Source organism: Melopsittacus undulatus, chromosome 6, assembly GCF_012275295.1.
Source record: "Melopsittacus undulatus isolate bMelUnd1 chromosome 6, bMelUnd1.mat.Z, whole genome shotgun sequence".
Classification (NCBI taxonomy): Eukaryota; Metazoa; Chordata; class Aves; order Psittaciformes; family Psittaculidae; genus Melopsittacus; species Melopsittacus undulatus.
Window position 1 is genome coordinate 30,641,107 of NC_047532.1, and position 17,390 is coordinate 30,658,496.

The following is a 17,390-nucleotide window of genomic DNA, read 5'->3' on the forward strand; positions in this document are numbered from 1 at the left end:
TTTCCTAGCTTTAACAGGGGTAGAAATAGTTCCCTCTACAACAGAAGTTATAGACAAAATGCTTTGGAGGATGCTTCACATACCTGCTTTTCCTGGGAAACCAGGTGGTCCTTTATTGCCTGGAAGTCCTGGAAGTCCTTGAGAGCCTGGAGGACCTGGGGGACCTTGTGAGCCAGGAGAGCCTTTGAGACCTTTGATTCCAGGTGGCCCAGCTAGGCCCCTGTCTCCCCTCTGACCTTTAAAGCCTGGTAAGCCTAAGAAAAAGAGATTAAATCAATGTATGTAAATGTAAAACAAGGGTTCGCCAACTGTATCTAAAAAGTGTAAAGTGATAGCTTTTGATATAAATTTGAATATCAACAAACACAGCAAAATAACTTGGAAACTTTACTACTGGAGTACTGGGTCTGCCCAGATTTTTAACCTGAAATGTTTTTCTTGTATTTCTTTAATGAGAGACGTGAGTAGAAGCTTCCTGTGAAAAATCCTTACTAATTTGTATATACTTTTGGTATATATGTCCCCTAGCTCTCCCTAAATAACTTTTTAATTTAAGAATAAGGAAGGTAAAAGTATTACAGTAATGACAGGAGCTCAGTTAAGTTACTTAGGACAACAGAAAAGTGATAACTTCCATTTGTTACTTAACAATGAACACACTGTGATTTGGCCAGTTAAGGAACAGTGCAGAAAGGGAAGTAAAGTTGGGAAATGTCTGATATGCACACTGCACATTCCCTGAGTTTGAGCAAATGTGTAAAACATTAATGTACACTCCCACTAATGAGCAGCCCCCGTGGACATATTTGTCATGCCAGCCACAAAAATCATGTGATTAAATCTGCTAGAAAAGATGTGCAGAGCTTAGAGCAGTGAGGCAACCTTATGGATGTTGTGTACCTTGAGGTCCTGGCAGGCCCATGACACCTACGAGTCCTGGTGGCCCTGGTAAGCCCTTGTCACATGGTGGACCAGGGAAGCCTGGACAGCCTGGTGCTCCTATATCACCTTCTGGTCCTCTAAAACCTTTGGCACCTGGAAATCCTGGGATACCAGGCTGTCCTGGAAACAAAAACGATTGCAAAATATTTTACTTCCACTACTATTCATCAGAATTCCTAATTGTTCTTTTTAAACTTACATGTTCAGTTATTGTAATCTTACTTATCCTCTATTTTTGCACAGTTTGTGAAAAGTGATGCTCTTCTGCAATTTAGAATTGGCCACTTTGAAGAGCTTCTTTCTTTAAGCTAAATAAAAATTCAACTCTCATCCATAGGTGAGGATGACTTTATGGATCAATAAACAAGTTTCTGATGTGTAGGTGCCTAATGGAAGGAGCTCACTAGCCTGTATGAGCTACACAGCGCTGGGGTCAGTTCTATAGGTGTTTGCTGCACAGAAGAGGGTGTGTGTCTGCTTAGAGCTGGGGAAAAGGAAGACCTATAAAAAGAATCAACAATATCTGCTATGAAGCCGGAAGTGGCACCGTGGAGACATCTAGCAAGACCAGTGTAGTGCACAAGATATTGAGGATTACATTGAATAAGTCCAGGCAAAGAAATTAACCTCTCTCTCCCTGAGTGTTCTCCCACCTTTTGCCAGTCTTTTCAGATTTAAATAAACAGTCTGATGAAGGGATTGTCTGTGTGGTGTAGCAGGAGGCCCTAAGCACAGATGGCTGCCAGGCAGCAAGTAACAGTAGTAAGAATAGGAAGGTGCAATGTTACTCCACAGACTGGGTAAAAGCATCTTCCCCTTCCTGCAGTGCAGATCTCCTTAGTGGCTGATCAACCTTAACTTAAAAGATGTAAATGAAAAATAGGGCATACCATTTGCAGTCACCATTGTGGATCCAGGTAAAAGAGTAAGTTTTATCTGAGTCAGGACCAACTTTGCATGGATTTTCCTCTTTGAACACATGGGAATTGCTTTATAAAAACTGGCTCATACCTTGAGGCCCAGGAATGCCTGGATCACCCCTTGCTCCTTGTGCACCAGGGGGTCCTGGCAGTCCTCTGTTGCCTGGGATTCCTGGAGGACCATATGTGGTATCACCTGCAACACCTTTCTGACCATCTATGCCACGTGGACCTGGAGGGCCATCTTTACCATCAATTGTAGATCCTCTTTCACCTTCATCACCAGGATCACCAACTTTGCCTCGAAAGCCTGTTGATACGATTTTTAAATTCAAATAAGGCATAAATAAGGCACAATTCAGTTTTGTTTGTGGTTTGTTTCTGGTTTTGTTTTTTTTTTTTTTCCCAAAAACCTGTGGGATATTATAATTTAACCAGAATTATGACTTTGCATAAAAAAATAACATACATTAAGTTTCAGGTTTCTCATTTACAGCTAATGATACAGGAGGTAATTATTAAGGGAAGTGGCAGTGGTTTCCTTTGGGGCAGCATCTATCTTGTGTGCTCTCACTCTTGTTCAGTTCAATCCCTTTGTTAAAATGATACTACTTGTTTTCAGCTTTCTTAGAACACTTCCTCTCTGGACACTGAAACTGAAGTTATTGCAGCACCTGCAATGCTGCAGGAAGGTAAGGGAAACTGGTAAAGATTTCTTTTCCATTAGCTTTCATGAAATGCTCTTCCATGATCTTTTCTACTATGTTAGCTACCTTTCCCTGCATTTATGCATTACAGCTTGACCAGCAGTCTCCTGTATTGAGAAAAGCACAATTTACCTTCTGGCCCAGGGATTCCTGCTCCTGGCCTGCCTCGATAGCCTTTTTGCCCATCAAAGCCTTTTGGTCCAGGATGACCGGGGAGTCCTTTTAAACCCTTTGGTCCTGGAAAAGGAAGGAAATATGTAAAAACTGACAGAGCTCTAAAATGTGTGACCTATGGAAAAATATTGCATTTTATCCCATGCAAATTCATGTCCTTTGAAGACAAGGGGATTTCATCTGCTTCTAATATTTTGGGCAAGAGTGGCCACACAAGTCACAACAAAATCCATGTTTGCTGTTTTTCTAAATGGACTTGCTCCCTAATCAATAAACCTCAGACTGCAAGTCACCAGAGTAAATTAGAAAAAAAGCATGTCTGCTATAATATTTTGATGTTTCAGGACATCAACAATATTAACCTATTGACATGAATGACAGTGTCATTGAGTGAATGGCAGATGTAAACTCAAATTCTTATATTCTTCTGTGATATATGCTGTATCTGGAATGGTGCAGATGAGCTCAATATGCTAATTCCTGTTCTTTCATGTCTGTATAAATTTTGGCTACCACACATAATACTGTTGTCAAGGAACTGTGTAATACCATGCTAAACATCTTGAAAATCCAGTATCAGACTCCATTTATTCTGATGCGGATTTTCTGGGATATTTCAAATGTTTTTGAGGTGATCACAAGCAACATTTTGCCAGTTCCTGGATGAGTTCTTTGAATTTAAATTAAGCTGAACAAGTTGAAGTACTGGTAGTAAGTATTCAGATTTCAGGGCTCAATTGCAACTTGCCATAAGCAGCATAGTTTTAGAAATTACAGACTTGCAGCGTATCTTTGCCTTGCACACCTTTTCTTCCCCTGGTGTCCAGATGTACATATGCCAGGTCTTATCTGACTCGGCCATCTGTGTATTTTACAAACTGTCTCATGCATTTTAGTTGAGGCAGGACAGAGTTTCAAGTGACCGTCATTTAATCATTTCTATGGAGGCAGCCTGCACACCTTTTGATCATGCAAGCTGAAGCCATGTGGCCCTTGTGTCTATTAGATGAGTATATTCCTGTGTATTTGCAGTTTTACATTTTGAGATCTATACCTGTTGAAAAACTAGAACAGAGTATCTTTTTAGGATAGCTTCTTTTTAAATTAGTAATTAAAAGCTCTGTTTTAGTTAACCCCCAAAATTCTATCTGTAAACATACCTTGAACACCTTTAAAACCTGGGGGACCTGGATTTCCAGGGTATGGTAATGAAATGCGGACAGTCTCACCTGAAGCAAGAGGGAGAAAGAAAGTGACATACTTGGTTTTAGAATAAATGGAGTCTGAACACTTACTGTAATAGTTCTGTGGAAGTAACCAACTAGATGTGCAAAGGCAAAGAGAAGGGACTTCTATGCACATTGCCATTTTCACGTTACTTAAGGTTTGATGGAGGATCTTAAAATATATTTTTTACACTTATTTTGTATAGAATATTGGTAATGATTCAAATGCAGCTGTGTTCTGTTAAGATGAAGATATTTTTTACTTGTTGCAGAAATTTGTCTTCACGATGGACTCTGTTGCAAGAAAGAAATAATATTTTCATCTCAATTCTATGTATGTTTCTGTTTCATTTGTATAGCTATCAGTATAGATTTCTTTTTATTTCTAATTTTGGTAGGGATTTAAAAAAAATAAAACCAAACAGACCAAGCCTGAAGTGTCAGCTGTATTTTCCTGCTCCTTCAGCAAAAAAGTATTGCCTTGCAAATCCTTACACTCAGGAATACTATTCACTCCAGAAAATAATTCCTCTGACAGTGTGCACTCTGAGTGGCACTTTGCAGGTTTAAGGCCTCTAGCAATTCATATTCTAGCTAGTGTCTGTTGCTGAATGCTGACAATATTGTACCTTTCAGTGGCCATATTTCACATGACCACTAAGGTTGCCAAAATTGATTTTCACTATAAATGAGTAACACTGTACAGATTACATATGAAACTGTAATGGATGCTACCAAACATGTGTTTTGTCATTTTGTTCTTAATGTAAACATTCAAATTACCTTTCTGGCCCTTCGGACCAGGTGGCCCAATATTACCAGTATCACCAAGGTCTCCACGGCTGCCTCTGAGTCCTGGAGGGCCAGGAAACCCCAAACCAGGCAATCCCATTTGTCCTTTTACCCCAGGAAGGCCGGGGACCCCAGGCAATCCTTTATCACCTGGTAGTGGTACTCCAGAATCACCCTTAAAGAAAGAAATTGTTGATAAGAAATAACAAGAACTAATTTCTTTCCTCTCTTTGACTATCAAAAGCCATGTTAGACAATTATCTAGAGAAACCACTCTTCCACAATAAAGTGACATGGATGATAGTAGTAGTTTTAAATATTCAGAGGCAATAGGAACAAAGGATAGAGTTTTGTAGGTTTTTTAGGTCTTCCTGATCCCATAATATTGGCACAGAGTATGCAAAAATTACATTCAGGAATACCAAAACAAACAGTAATACTTCCAAGGAAATCTTCAACTGATAAAAACTATGATTTTTGGTCTAGGCTAACATATAATGATAAACGTAATTAATGTGCTAGGAATTTGGAATAAAATGATGCTTTTCATGAAGTAGCTGGCCCTTTCATAAGATAATATGTTAACTGAAATGAAAAAAAAAAATAAAATCTGAGTAAGGCAAACATACCTCAGCTCCTTTTTCCCCAGGCAATCCTAGTTCCCCATCTCGGCCATCATTACCTCGTTGACCTGGAAATCCTGGAACCCCAGCAGGACCTCTTTCACCCTTTGTTCCTTAAAATAATTAAAAAAAAACCCAAAAAAAGTGGTGTAATAATTGCAGTGAGTTTAGGGGGGAGGGGGAGAGGTAATTTTGCTCAGGTAAATGGGTAACCATCCCATCAGTATGACAATTTCCAGTTCTCAGGAAGGCAGTATGTAGTTGGACACTTCGTTGAAACAACAGGTCTGCCTGCAAAGACTTGTTTACAGACACCAAAAGAATATGGCCAAAAGAATATGTTATATACAGAGTGAAAATATTTTGTTACTTAAATCACTCAGTTTTGTTCTTAATTTCACTGAAATTAAGATACAGCAATGCCATATGATGTAGAATATTTGAATCAATATTCCCACAAGGGTTGTTCTGGTTTTTAATTTTATTTACCCCTAGAGTTCTCTTGCACTGATATTTATGAAAATAATTTTTGCATAAAGGACAATAAAAATAGTCTAACCCAAAGATTCATTTTGCTGTGTCAAGAAATGCTTTGTAAATAAACAGCAAATGTTTTGCACTGCTCCAACATCTGTAAACAAACACAGGCATCAAGAGCTAAGCTAACTTTCCCCAAACAATAAGATGGACCATCTTTTGTCTGAATAATTAGTTTAGCATTTCTAACTAAGCTTTGCAATCGGATTGTTGTACTTTATTGTACTTTGTTGTTCTCTGTTTCTTTTGCTTTTGTAAATCATAACCATAACTGTGGAGAGGTTTTGATCTGTTTAATTGTAAGAATTTCAGTTGTGCAACTGGTGGCCTATTGTTTCTCTTCAATGCCTGGTGAAGGGTAATTTTTAGAATAAGCAACAGGAATCTGAATAGCCATTGAGACTTTGAGTTTTTCCCAAGCAGGGTGTTGGTAGTTTTAGTTGAGATAACAGTTAGGCTTACTGGCATATGGCACTTCAAGAGGTGGCTGCTGTACAATATTTCTTTTGCTTTCACGGTAACTGTATTCTGCTTAGTCTTTGCTATAGAGACCTCTGAAAGACCCTGATTATCAATCATGTGACATGTAAAGTCATTTGTTAGCATTAATAACAAGCCATTAAATCTGTTTTACAGCTCAGACATACAGTAAAAAGCACATAACACTCTGTGGATCTTGTGTTTAGCAAGAAGAAAATGAACAAGATGATACCAAGAAAGCAGTTTAGATATACATGACCTATAGGCTTCAGTAACTTACTAAACTAATGACTTTATTAGAATAGATGAATGTGGTTTTCCCACACTATTGCTCAGGCAGCGTATAGAAAACAAAAATGCTAATGATGAAATGTGTGTTTACCTTTTATTCTAACTCTCCCTGGATCACCCTTCTCTCCTTTTTCACCATGCTGTCCAGAAGAGCCGGGTGGCCCCTTAAAATTGACAAAAAACATAAAATTTGCCAGTTATCTCCAGGAACGAATCAATGTGGAGATTGAGAAGAAAATTTGAGATCCACCTCTTGTTCATGCATTATTTGCCCACAACCAGACCAAGTACAGTAGGATGCCAAAAAGAAATGCTTATCTCTTTTGACATCTGTAAAGAGGTGTGTAATGGCCTCTGGCCTTTTCAGCTTGACTCTACCAAATGCGCAACTATAAGAAACTGTAATGCTAGAATAATTGTGTCCATGGCCATATACAGCTGTGGCTTTAAATGCAAGCATATAAAGTTACAAATGGTTCATAAACTCTTCCCATTGCAGGCCTCATCGCACAATCCACCAAGGCTACACAGAAGATAATCTCTGGAGTATGGTGGCTGCCAGATGATGCTGTCCTCCCAGAAGTAAGCAGGTAAGTGTTGTTTTTTTTTTGCTGAGAGAAAGGCTGCAGAGCTGCCAGTAAGAAATTTCATAGCAGAATCTATGACTTGACAGGTTTAGAGGGGAAAAGAAGTTCTTTTCTAGATGTTTATGCTGATTTGTGCTCTGAGTTCTCCAAGCAGAGTGCTGTTTACCTATCATAATTGTAGATGCTCTGCCTCATAAAATAAACATAGCAGATAAACTAAGCTTTTCCAGTAATTTTCTAAAAAAGGGAACTAAAAAATGGCTTGAAATGCTTGAAAAAAGGGTCCCTTTTCTTCAGACTCTGCACACCCCCCAGTGGATGTTGACATAAAATCCATCTTGACCTGCTGGCATCATGCAAATTCTTTGCCTTGAATAAGTTTTGCTGGAAACGCTTTCCTCTGAAATAACTAAAAAATCATTTTCACTGGAGCAATCTGTGCATCTTCTGTGTTTTCAAGAAAAACAATGGGTATTCAGAACTAAAAGAAAACCAAGTCAAAACAAAACAAGATGCCCATTCACCAGCTTTCCTAAGCCTCCTCACCACCACACAAACACAGCATGGGATTCTGTCCCTCAGTGTAAAACTCTGCTCACTGCTGCAAGGGAAATCAGACAGAAGCTAATAAAATGCACCTTTCAGCATGCCTATAGTAAACAAAAATAGATAAAACTTTCAGATATTTTTCCAGAGCAGTTTCTCCACCACTCTGCTTAAATATCTTCTGTGTAAGTGGTAGCTTGATGTTACTCATTTACTGAAGCTCACAAAAACTACTCACAGGGAGCCCTGGTGACCCCATTGCACCAGATAAGCCTGGGTCACCCTTTTCTCCATCTCTTCCAGGGTATCCCATATGTCCTTTCCTTCCTTGAGTGCCTGGAAGTCCTTGCATACCACGTGAACCAGGAGGACCAGCACTACATGAGCAGAGGCCTTGATTTCCTACATGAAAGTATCAAAATTACACTGAAACAGTTGCAAAATTAATGCACAAATATATAATACTGACCTTTTATTTTGTGTGAGTAGTGCACAGACCACTGTTTTCTCATTATGGTCTTCAAAAGAATGAAGCATATCAGTCTTTTTTTACAGTGCTGAATAGTTGCTGCACTGACGTGACCCTACTGACTTAGATGCCCCAGTGCCAACAGGCCATTTAATTCTACACTTTGATGGGCCTCATTCTCCAAGTTAACATAAACTCGCAAATTCAGGTCTGATACACCTGGCAAAGGTCTCAAATTGTTGCTCTCCAGGCATACTTACCCTTTTCTCCTTTTTCCCCTTTTCTTCCTGGAAGGCCCATCTGACCTTTTATTCCAGGTTCTCCAGGGATCCCTCTGTCAGTACAGACCACACCTTTGAAGAAATATATTGTAAAGCTAGTATAAATCAGGTTGACTGTTTCCACAGCTTAGGCCATGTGTTCTCCACTTCCTTATTCTGTTATCCTCACATGAAAAGATAGAGGATCTTAGGAAATGCTTTACAAATCACTGCTTATATATCATACTAGAAGAGGCAGTCTGGCTAGAGCTGATGTTAATGTGCTGTTTTTTCATGACCACTGTTTCTTCCCTTTTCTACTTCAGAACTTTGTGACTCCTGTTTCTTTACGAAAGGATGCCAATTTGGGTTTCCTCTACAGTTTGCTGTGATTTTAACTTTAGGTGATATATTTTTAGAGATTTATTATATGTATGTTACTTTTATGGGTTTATCATACACAAAACTTTGAAAACTAATGGGAAAAACATATTCTACATCACATGTTAAGTTTGATGTATCTGTCAAAATTTCACATTTATGTTTTTGTAGGACCAACAAAATCAATGAATCCATTAATACGCAGAATTATATTCTTCCCATATAAATTGCTGTTGAACATACTGGGTGGTCCGGGTAAGCCTTGTCTTCCTGGCTGTCCTGGTAGGCCTGGTGGTCCAGGAAATCCAGATCTTCCTGGGATTGATTCACCTGTTCCAGGAGAACCAGGGTCACCTTGAAAACCTTGAGGTCCTGCTGCCCCACTTACTCCTGGCAGGCCAGGCAGACCTATAAAAAAATTCTGTTATATGGCCCATACAGTTTTATGTTAACTATTACCACAAGATATTAAGGAAGACACGATAGTCTGTTCAGAACTGTCATGAAGAATAGTTTCTATATATATTTAAAAAAAAACCCAAACAAAACAACAAATGTAAATCTTTAGGTTTTTCCCAGGAAAAGAGGCTCCTGCAATAGACTTTCAAATGCTTTTTCTTCTCTCCATTATCTCTTTTCCAGACACTCATGTTATTCTAGCTCCTTATACAGAGCAAAATCATCATCATCACCTTCCTTTATATCTTTTTGAGGTGGAGAATAGAATTTCTTAGCACAGCAGTCCAGATACAGGCATGCCATGGACTTACAGTTCATGGCAGCATCCTGCTTTATCTTCTTTTCCTTTTCTAGTAATTCCTCATGTTTTGTTTGGAATATTTTTTTTCTTTTTTGGCCACTACATGGTGAGCTAAAATTATTCTTGAAGTCTGTAGAGTTTACTGTTGGTGATTTACATCGAGCAAGAACAAAGAACAGCTTCTTCTTGGCTGCTTTTAGTTGCTTTCTCTACTACTGGTATATAGTTCACATTTTATTCTCTACTTTACTTACTTGTTCCATCCTCTCCTGGTCTTCCTAGCAGGCCTGCAGGCCCAATTGGTCCAACTGACCCTGTCTCACCAGCAGGACCCGGAAATCCAGGATCTCCTTGTGGACCTACATGGAATTATAACAACATGTGAACTGAACATCTTATGCAATTGTCAGCTAAAATCTAAATAAAACCGCAAAAAAATTATAACTTGGGAACCACACAAAAGTAAAATGCAGTAACTTTAGTCTTTATGGAATATTTTAAAATGTGTTACAATTAAATTTTTAGCTGGGAGGATTTGGTTATTTTTCTACGGATTCCTGCCCATTTTGTTGGCATGGTCTTAACTCTTCATCGCTCTGCAGTAGCATCTTTGTGCTACATATTTCAGAATGCCAAGAGAAGTATTTTCACAAAACAACTACATACAGCATTTAAAGTAAAAGTGCATCTCATGTTCTGCAGTGCACACAGAGAGGTCATTTCAGGATTATCCCAGCTGAAATCATCTGGATTTTAAAAAGTGTATTTTCAAAATTGCTATAAGGAATAAATTTAAAAATTTTAATTACATTGTGACAAAGAAAACTCTAATCAGATATAAAGAGCTCCATTAACTTGGAAAAACAAAATATTGGTAGCAGTTCTGTTCTCAAACAATTATGCTAAAGGCTTCTTTTTCTGAAGAATGTATCCACTCACACACAACGCGCATAATTAAATGTTACTTGAAAGATTAAGCATGGGGTTCGTTTCATGAGCTGGAAACCCACAGAAACCAATGGAAAACAAACTGAACTGGTTTTTGGATGAAGCCTTTATGAAATGGGGAAGTTCTGCTGAACTGAGGTTGTGTTCACAATTAGTATTTGCTTCACTAGAAATATAATTTATGATAAGATCTCTGTTAAAATGCTTTTACAGTACAGGTTTTCAAAGTGCTCCCATTTAGGCAGCAGGCTTGGCTGTTTCCCACTGCCTACTGCTACAAAATAAGAACTTCCAAACACCTTTTCACCAATTAGGTTATAAAGGTGGGAATAAAGGGAGCTGGGACATAAAAACCCAATGTGAGATTTAGGTAGGAAGGTAATAAGACTGACAGGTGATTCAGTTGAGAGTACTAGTTCCAGGATTTTACACCTCCTAAGCAATAGAAAGTTGAACTGCAGTCTAAAATCTGTGTGTCTTGACAATTTGAAAATTGGAATTCTAAACTACAATGGGAATGCCAGTTTTTCATACTTTTAATAGCTATTTCTTAAATATGCTTAGATCTGATAACTGGGGATAGTCCTGAAGACCTAGCTATGACTGTATGCATAAAGATCTTTCAGCAAACATTTAATCTGAAACTTTTATGCTTAATGTAGTTCCTGTAAGATCAGTGAGAAACAGACATAGAATATGACCACTAGGAAGATAACAGTTTATGATCTTGTCGCCTTAATCCCCAATGATCACTTTCAAACACTTTAGCAAAATACATCCTAGCCATTTTATACCACAGAAAGACTAACTAAAACTAACTACTACCTTTTATAGGAAGCAGCAGAGTTTCAACAGTTCCAGGAGGACCTTGGGGGCCTTTTTCTCCTGGATCCCCCTGTAAGAGTCCAACAATAAGTTTTACTGATAGTTATAAATATGTAATATGCTAACATGTAGCTGAAAATTTTATCAAGGGTGGAGGATGTGATATATATCACCGGGGAACTCAATTTTGGCATTTTGTAGCATTTAAAACCAGGAAAAATGATTTTAAACAGTTGTTATCTTTCAAGATACCAGTGGCTAACCAGTAATATTGCATATATCTGACTCTTCAGAACTTGACTGCTGTATTTAATTTTATTCATTTATTGTAAAGATGAATCTATTACAGTGTATCAGTACCCATATTATTGAGATGGTATGATTTAACAACCAGGCTGTAAGTATTTGCCTTAAAATTCTATACAAGGATTTGGAAATTATTTCTATGATGACAGATAAGCATTTAGAAAAGAGGTTTTACAGTCTGACAGATATTATTGATGGTAAGAGATACTTAAAGCTCTTAGAAGTTTAATATGTCTGCATCAGGAAACATAAAAATGAGTACTAATGGCAGGGAAAATCACTTCTGCTTGGAGGATTAGCTTGGATTTTGATATTTAGAATTGCAAGTGAAGTGGACTTTAAGGAATTCTTTTATGTGGCAAACTGTATTAGATTTTTTGCTTTGTAGATTAGGAACCAACCCTACTCTCTGCAGCAAATGGGAACTGAAAAAACAAGAATGTGAATGTGGGAACTGGGTAGTGAGGTTGCATTCCTGGGACTGGTGTTCAGGGCATTTTAGGACACAGACAAACACAGACAAGGAGAACTGGGCCTGCAAAACTTACCAGTTTTACTGATATTAATTATTAAACATTGTATTTGCTCTGTAAATTTCGATAGCTTTATGTAATGTCAATGGTAAGGAACATTTTGCGTTGCCTGTAAAGACCATTCATTATTTTAATGAGACTCATTCCATTAGTAGCAGACACAAATGGTCTCAGGGTGATTTAAGCAGGACTCTTATCCTCCCTTGTATTTTGTCTGAATAAAGCATTTTGTGTTTTTTAATATTTATCACAGAACAGTTGAGGTTAGAAGGCACCTCTGGAGGTCATCTTGTCCAATCCCCCATCCTCAAGCAAGACCACCTAGAGCTGGTTGCCCAGGACCATGTCCATACAGCTTTAGAATATATGTAAGGTTGGAGATCAGTGCTGAATAGAGAGCAAGAATCACTTCCCCTTGCCTGTTGGCAATACTTTTGCTAATGCAGCTCAGGATATCATCAGCTGCCTGTGCAGCAAGGACATATTGCTGGCTCATGTTCAAGATCCACTCAGTATGGCTAACATCCTCCAGACTTATGGATCAAAAGATATGCCAGCAATTCCTTGAAGTCCATTCTTTTAAGCAGCAGTTAAACTTTTTTAAAGATGAGTCTACTTTGAATGCAACTGGTTTTGCCCTGATTCTTTTTCTCTTAAATATGACTGCATCTTCGATTCTCTCTGAATTTGAACACATTTGTTTCAGAAAATCTATGTGAGGATGGGCTATTCTCAGGAGGGTTTTTAATTATATTATTGTTCCACCAGTTTATGTGATTTTTAGCAGAGCATAAGCAACACCTGGTGAGGCCAGATGAACAGTTGATGCAGTCTATGCGGATCTGCACTTTTCAGGAATAATCAGATTTATCCCTTTGTTCCCAAAGCAAAACTACAGCATATATGGAATCAGATTTGATGTATCTATATGACTTAACCTGACTCTTTTAAAGTCGTTGTCTATAGTTGATTCATTTTCTTTTGCTCCATGCATTAGCAATTGTAATTTCATCTTTCTGAATCATTACTGCAAGCATTTAAACTTTTCCCTTGTATAATTTATATATTAATTATTTTTTTTGTTTACTGTTTTTAGTGGTAGTAAGTACTCAGTGTGTGGACTAATCAACAGAGATTGAAGAATACATTGTTCTGTCTATGCAATGTCTTGCTCAAGTTTGCTATAGATCCCTCCAACTAAACCAATATGCACATCAGGGTGAGTATTTTTTAAGAACAAAACACAAGATTTGATTGTACTTTTGGGGAGTAATGGACTGTAATGATTTTTGTGTTTGAACAAGACATGAAATGTTTCTAATTAGTATCTGAATGATCTCACATAATTGTGAAACTGATAATGGGAGAAAAATGAAAATCCATGGGCAATTTCTGCCCCCACCCTCCCCCTGTTCTGACTGAAACAAGTACACTTGTGACTAAAACAAATGTTTTTATTGTACTTTTACTTATTTACTCCACGTGCTTGTCATTTCTCATTTGTAAACTTGCTTCTTTAAAACTTGTTTATTGCTTTTTATTTGTCTTCTTTCAGCTGTGTCTTTAACAATATACTACTTAGGGCAAGTCTGCACCAGCCACGGGTTACTTCCTTTTGTCATCACAGACTATGAAGGGTGTTTCAATTTTAACCTTCAATTTATAACAGAGCTTGCTCAAATGTCAAGTGTCATTTCTTTCATTTCACAGGTGTAAGTAACTGTGCTTTAAGAAAAGTTACTATTTCACACGCAGCTTTCCATAAAGACTATTTCAGAGGGAAATAAACACTTGACTTTTGTATTTCAGAATATTTAGAGCCGAGTTCATTAGTGTCACAATTTCTGCAATGGTGGTTTTATCCTCTTTACTGTGGTAATAACTTTCACAATGAGCTTTTTCAACTTTGCTGTCTTTACTGATGATCCTGCCACCCACCTTCCTCATTGCAGCATTTCACTTCTCTTGCTTATATACTGCTGACCACTGGGATCTTATCCCAGTGTTTCCCTAGACCTTCCCCCTGGCTAGACTCACTGCTCCTTTGCTCATTCTAGAGTAGGATCCAAAACTGGTTTTCCTCAGTCTGAATGTGCTTTAGCATTGTAGATCCCATAGTAAATACAATAGTTCCCATCATTCAAGTTTTAGTTTTCAGTCAGAATTACAATATGCTCCAGTAGTCAGAATTACAGTATGATCATCAGTTCTGTAGCCTGCAGAAGAGGATTCCATAAACTTATATCCTGAAATGTCACTAGACTGGCACCTGGGTCTTCTGAAATTGTATTAAGCACCTCTTCTGCTCTTTTCAGATAAATATTTTCCTTTTTTCACTCCTTAGATCCCCAGTTATGACACAATCCTAATCTGTAATGGAAAGCATCATGAATTATAAAATAAAAAATGGCTAGTGACATCTGATTGAAAGTAGGAAATGTTTAAACAAAGTAGGTGTTAAAGGAGTCAAGTTTTCATTCTGGTAAGCATCTTGGAGAAACTATTTATGTGAACAGGTTGAACATATGCAAATAGATTTAGTCATTCAAGCAAACACATGTGAATCAAATTTTGCCACCTCATTAGGTGCCAACTGTCATACTAGTTGATATACCAAAATTCACAGGATTGTACTGTTATCTAAATAGCAGGTTACTTTGACTACCATATCTGTGGGGAATGCAGCTCACTCATGAATAACTTGTAGAGTGCGACAATTTATGGATTAGATAGCTATACTGGTATAGTTAAAGGAAGCTATTAGCAATTGGGATTAACCAAGTAATATGGTACACAAAATCGAATTCCCACCCTCATATGCACCAAGCAGGAATGTTTACTTACATTATTTACTACTTCAGTGTTGAGTAATTATGACTATCATGAAAACAGTAAATCTTAAACTTAATTATTACGGCATGGAAGGAAATGGTCTGATAAGAAGGCTCATTTGGGAGAATTTATTAGCATTTATATAACAGAGTGTGTGTGCACACATGCATGTGTGTGTATGTGTTGGGTTTTTAGGTTTTTTTCACCTGCATGCCTGGGTAGCCAGGTTGTCCAGGAAACCCAGAAAATCCTGTTTCCCCCTGGAAAGGATCACATAAATATCATTTGAGTAATCTGTTAAGATATATAATTAATTGAACAAAACCCTGTAAGGCAGTCATATAATACTGGCATCCTATAATAGCATCTACACTTTGTTTCAGAAAATGGATTTGTACCAGAGATGGTATGTTTTATAGATTCTCTTCTGGTAAAAAAAACAAAACCAGAAAACAACCCACACCCTCTTCCCCTTCCCCCCCCCCGCCCAAAAAAAAAAAAAACAAAACCAAAAAACACCAACCTAACAAACAACAAAAAACTTACAACATGTATTGGTTATTTGGACAATGGTCAGTGGATTCAGTGTAGCCGGGCACAGAATTAGCTGGAATACAAACCAGCAGATTCTTATAGGCTTCTTAATACAGCTGAAATAGTTTTGCTATCTGCTGAATGACCCTCTTATGCTATTATTGCATGGAAAGCAGCTGCACATCAGCTGCGCCCTTCCTTTTAAGATTTACTAATACACTCATCCATTGAGTATTCACACTCTCTAAGCAGACAGTTGTTAAAAAAAGAGAAAAAAAAAAAACAAAATCAAAGTAAAAATAATTTTGCAGATAAAAGTCACCTGGAACACAAGTCTAAATGCAAATACCTGTACACTAATTTGATTTACGAATAGCATGTTCATTACATTAACTAGATTTGAAAATGAGCTGGGGAGAGGAGCTAGGAAAAAGGGCAAGATGGAGATCTATGTACCTACACCTGTTGTTCTTTATTCCAGTAAGATGTTTTAAGCTGCTGACTTAAAATTTAGCAGACATAACAGCAAACATGGAATTTTTTGAGCCATAAAAATGAACAAAATATGCATATAACACAAAATTACACAATATCACCATGGTAAACAAAGTTAACATGCTGCATATTTTATCATGCTGTATGCGTGTCCCACTGGCTTTTCCTCCTGCTTCCAACTTCAGATCCCATTAGCCAATTTCCGCCAAATTTCAGAGAGTAGCAGTAATTCAAAGACAAAGAGTTCATACAAATTCAGTGACCACCGGCAGCAGGAGAGAAAGGAAGGAATGCAGTGTGAGGTATGCAGGTATGCAAAATTTCCAAATCTGCGGAAATCTACAAAAAAACCCCAACAGATCTCACTGATCCTACTGCTTAGGGAGATGCTTATACTTCATGTATTCTTACCTTCATTCCAGGAGAACCTGCAGGTCCATAAGAACCAGGATCACCCTGATAAAAGCAAGTAGAAAGCAAGCTAAAACAGTAAAAGCTTATTCAGAATTACACCTATTCAGAATTGCTGAGCAGTCAGCGTTCCTCAGAAAATCATTACTTAGGATATTTTTCAAAAAAACTTTGCAAAGTTTTTGCAAAGACTTTATATGAGAGGTGAGTATGAATTCGAACTATAGACCAAAATAAACCAGACAGGCCTTCACCTAATTTGCTATCATACTGCACCCAGTACAGTAATGGACATGTTGTTCCATATGAGCAAATCAAGCACAAGCTGCTGTAAAAAACTGACATAAACACGTATGGAATACATTATAATTACTGTGTTGGTACAGTAAGCAGAGAAGCTTAGTGCAGTTCTAAATATTTAGAGGATAACCTCAGTGATTTACTTTCTTTCCAAGAACAGAAAGTCTCTATAACCTTATGTTTAAGTATGGGACAGGGTGAGTCCCAGGGCAGGACTCCTAAATATTCTATAAAGAAAGTATGACAAATTAGTTTAAAAGGTACTTAAAATCTTTCTTAGAAATGTAAACTTAGATTTCCAAATATATTATGAACCTTATTATAGTGAATTTGAGAAGTAATTTACTCCACAACTTCCTTACCCTCAATCCAGGGAATCCAGGAATGCCTTTTTCACCCTTCTCTCCTCTCCCAAGTACACCCTGAAGCATTCAAAATATTTTGTTTCAACAAGATGTTTGATGAAGTTTACCAGAAATTTTAGTCTTTGTGTATGTTAAGTCATATATGT

The 17,390-nt window shown here is 37.6% G+C and overlaps 1 protein-coding gene across 1 annotated transcript in view; it reads right to left on the reverse strand.

Moving 5' to 3' along the window:
* Positions 1 to 17,390, reverse strand: part of COL4A4 (collagen type IV alpha 4 chain) — a 69,928-nt gene that overhangs the window by 21,340 nt on the left and 31,198 nt on the right. The window contains exons 15-30 of the mRNA XM_013128543.3: positions 17,242 to 17,301; positions 16,580 to 16,624; positions 15,346 to 15,399; positions 11,469 to 11,538; positions 9,950 to 10,054; positions 9,179 to 9,343; positions 8,555 to 8,647; positions 8,064 to 8,227; positions 6,784 to 6,856; positions 5,391 to 5,497; positions 4,753 to 4,936; positions 3,904 to 3,972; positions 2,702 to 2,806; positions 1,954 to 2,172; positions 901 to 1,062; positions 84 to 254 (exon numbers count right to left, since the gene is read on the reverse strand). Coding sequence (XP_012983997.1) covers positions 84 to 254; positions 901 to 1,062; positions 1,954 to 2,172; positions 2,702 to 2,806; positions 3,904 to 3,972; positions 4,753 to 4,936; positions 5,391 to 5,497; positions 6,784 to 6,856; positions 8,064 to 8,227; positions 8,555 to 8,647; positions 9,179 to 9,343; positions 9,950 to 10,054; positions 11,469 to 11,538; positions 15,346 to 15,399; positions 16,580 to 16,624; positions 17,242 to 17,301 — 1,846 coding nt within the window. The remainder of the gene's footprint in view (positions 1 to 83; positions 255 to 900; positions 1,063 to 1,953; positions 2,173 to 2,701; positions 2,807 to 3,903; positions 3,973 to 4,752; positions 4,937 to 5,390; positions 5,498 to 6,783; positions 6,857 to 8,063; positions 8,228 to 8,554; positions 8,648 to 9,178; positions 9,344 to 9,949; positions 10,055 to 11,468; positions 11,539 to 15,345; positions 15,400 to 16,579; positions 16,625 to 17,241; positions 17,302 to 17,390) is intronic.